Below are 3,355 nucleotides of genomic sequence, written 5' to 3' on the forward strand. Positions count from 1 at the left end.
CTTTATATAGAAATTTATGAGTTAAATAAATGTTTTTGTTATGACAAAAGTGCCAAACCTTTAATGATTTGTGCAACTGTGAAAAGGCTCAAGACTCTGGTTGAAGCAGTTAAAGGTACCTAATGTTCTCGTCAATGAGAATTAGCGTACTAACTTTTCTTGACATAGTTTGAGACACTGATCCAACAAATACCTACTGCTCAACATCACCAAAGAGGAGCCTCAGGACGGTATAGACCAGGATGAAGAGAGCGGGTAGAGTCCACCCGAGACCCGTGAGCCACTTGACCAGCGCTCCTCGGAGATGAAGGCGGATACGAGTAGAGTGTGCAGGTAGAAGCCCTCGGCCAACATCCACGAGTAATTGGTCAGCAGGAAGTAGTGGAGCACCACGTGGAGGAGCTGGCAGCCGACCTGCAGTTGACAAACATATTGTAAAGTACAACTAGAGGGTCTATAAGATGGGTATCAATCACAAAAAGAAGAGTCTGTATTGATGTGGAAACAGTATTCATCTACCAGTGTAAGATAGTGTAAGTTGCTTTAGTATAAAGTAGCGTCATTAATCATACGTCTTAGCCCCTGAAATAGTGCCGAGTTTGTACGTTGTACGATAACTCTTGTTAGAATGGTCCTACACACTTTAAACATAGTAAATAGGCTCTTCTTGGTTCAAGAGAAAGCCCTATTAAATTTGAGTAAAAAAGTCAAAGGGTAGTCCGTCTGTCGTCGTTTTCCCGACTGTAAAATAATTCTTTTTAATATGGTTCTATATACTTGAACCATGGTACATAGGTTCTTCTTATTTGCAAAGAAGATCGCTATTGATTTTGAAATCAAATAGTCAATGGACAGTTCATCTGTCTGTCTATCCGTTTTCCTGTCTGTGGAACAAATCTTGATAGAATGGTCCCAAGTACTTAAAACTTAGTACTTTGGTTCTTGGTGGTTAAAGGAACAGCTACATTGAGTTTTGGGAAAAAAATATAAAAGGGCAGTTGGTACATCTGTATATGTTGTGCTATTCCTTCGTTACGTTAATTTGGTTACTTTCATCGTAACTTCATCGTAAAAAAAACAACAAAAACATTGTATTGGTATACTACAATTACAAATTAGTGTTACTGTTTTTTTTTTCATCACTGAACGATGCCAAATGTCCGGAAAAATCCTGTCTCCTTCAAAACCCTTCCATCTTCAAAAATAAACTTCAAACAAAGAATTAACAAATAAAGATTTAAAAACTGATAGAAACTTAAATAGATAAAATAAATTTATATAGCCTTGTGCTATTTTAATATTTCTGTTAAAAAGATAATATCAATACAATTCTTATTTTGTTTAATTATTAATCATCGTCATGTCTTGGACGTACAATAAGAGGATTCTGAGATCGCCCTGTGTACGTCATTTTTCCAATGTACCTAAAAACGACTGTTCAGTGTCGAAGCACTATTTGTTCAGTAAGAAACGTAATTTATTACTGCTGTGTCATGCGCCTTACGGCATATTTGGCGAGGATTTGTTTATCGTAAACAAAGATAAGATAAAAAGCCGCCATGAGTAAACCGGCTGACGGAAGCCATCTGAAAGGCATATAGTTGCTCATTTGTAGATTTAACTAAGTTTCTTTAGAACATTCAATCTTGCTTAATGTTTTTATTTTCCTGCTAGTAAAAAAAACATGTTATTAGTTCAGTATGAATTTGTTCTAATTCTGCTAAAATATTTTCTGCATTATACTGAAGTATCAATCTGCATATTCTGTTCTGTACCTACACATTTGCACAAGTACAGAATACTCACCCCGTTGTTGCGAACGATCTCAGGATAAGGGACGACCAGCCTGTACCACATCACCCACAGGGCATTGTTGGCAGCGAAGGATGTGAAGAGATTCATGTGGAGCGTTATCCTTGGACACCGCAAGGATCTGAGGATAAATTGGATTTTATGTTGGTTAAAAGTGTTACGATATTTTGATTTCTTTAATCCCAGTATTACAACAATATATAGCAAGAAACTAAGGATTAATTTTTTTACACAATTTCAATAAACTGGTTCCAGTGTGGCAAAAACATTTATAATTGTCTACTAATCATTAAGCTGATGCATGATAAAACGTGCCTTGGATTAAACAACATTTTAAAACTCTAAGTAGGTAAATTTATTAAATAGATTTGTTTTAAATTTAATAATTCCATCCTGTTCGAACAAAATTACATAATGAAAAATCCATGCCATAAATCATCTGATAACAGTACGTTTAGTATTTGAGAAATGCTTTGAGGAAAATGATGACTGTAATCAAAGACACTGAAGTAGAGATTAAAACAATCTCTCAAAGTATTGGTATGGTTGATTGATATTATTTATATAAAATATAAAGATTAGAAAAGAGCTTTTAATCTACAGCTACAACTAATAACAATTAGATTTAACACACACTTTTAAAGTAATGTGACTGATTCAATAGACTATAGAGTATAGTTCCACTTTATTTTGTGTTGAAGAAATCCTTAAAATACTACTTTCAATCACATTTTCTGCCAGACATAAAAAACCAGTTACGCACTATAGGCGGCAACGACAACATAAACTGGTAAAAATAGGTAAGTTTCTATGTAAAACAGGTTTCCACGTTATATTAAAAGATGAATTTACAGAAACTGCAGTAAATATAATAGGTTTCCAGCACTTCTTGAACTATGATAACAGTAGAGCATTGGTTAGGAAAGTATTATCTTTATTCCATTTCGAAGATGGAAATAGTTGGGCAACCTTTTGTGATCACTTCATCAGGAATTAGGGGCATTTAAAGTAAGAAATTTAATCAATCTTCTAATAAGGCCCAAATGAAAACTATTGAAAGACGTCTATACACTGTAGACATTGAAATTTTACAGTATGAAAAAGAATTTCAAGTTATAGCTTTTGGGAGAAATTTAATTTCATACACTTCTACTTTAAGGAAATTACATTTTGGAATTAATAAATTTAATAAAATTACATCTTGATATACATTCTATAAAAAGATACTTTGCATGGGTTTCTGAAACCACTTATCAGAAGAAGTGTAAATCAAAAAGCATCGAGCATGAAGTAAAGTCTCGGGTGCTATAAAATCCCTTGTACACTATAAAAGAGTATCTTGGGAGATATTATGAATAATATGATTAAAACTGAAATACCTATGTAAACTTTGTAAATATAAATTATTATTATTATTTCAGTGACACTTTTAAGATTCCTCATGAATTTTTCAATGCAGAATATACTATATTTGTTGGTTTTTAGCTAAACTTACTTTCTTACATTAACAATGATGAAACCAAAAATATGATGCAATTTAAAT

General features: G+C 33.2%; 1 protein-coding gene across 1 annotated transcript; it reads right to left on the reverse strand.

Annotated features, from left to right (window-relative positions):
* Positions 1-222: 222 nt before the first annotated feature.
* Positions 223-1,956, reverse strand: LOC124375157 (calcitonin receptor-like). The gene is made up of 2 exons (XM_046833267.1): positions 1,807-1,956; positions 223-414 (listed from the first exon to the last, which is right to left on the reverse strand). The coding sequence occupies exons 1-2, from the start codon at positions 1,900-1,902 to the stop codon at positions 223-225; spliced, it is 288 nt and encodes a 95-aa protein (XP_046689223.1). The 5' UTR covers positions 1,903-1,956.
* Positions 1,957-3,355: the final 1,399 nt, after the last annotated feature.

This window comes from Homalodisca vitripennis, unplaced genomic scaffold (assembly GCF_021130785.1).
Source record: "Homalodisca vitripennis isolate AUS2020 unplaced genomic scaffold, UT_GWSS_2.1 ScUCBcl_14549;HRSCAF=25347, whole genome shotgun sequence".
NCBI classification, from domain to species: domain Eukaryota; kingdom Metazoa; phylum Arthropoda; class Insecta; order Hemiptera; family Cicadellidae; genus Homalodisca; species Homalodisca vitripennis.

Excerpts from the sequence above, each read along its gene's own strand:
- LOC124375157 (XM_046833267.1), bottom strand. The coding sequence starts at position 1,902 with ATGAATCTCTTCACATCCTTCGCTGCCAACAATGCCCTGTGGGTGATG. Across the intron at positions 415-1,806 it reads AGATCGTTCGCAACAACGGG|GTCGGCTGCCAGCTCCTCCA; the intron begins GTGAGTATTCTG and ends TGTCAACTGCAG.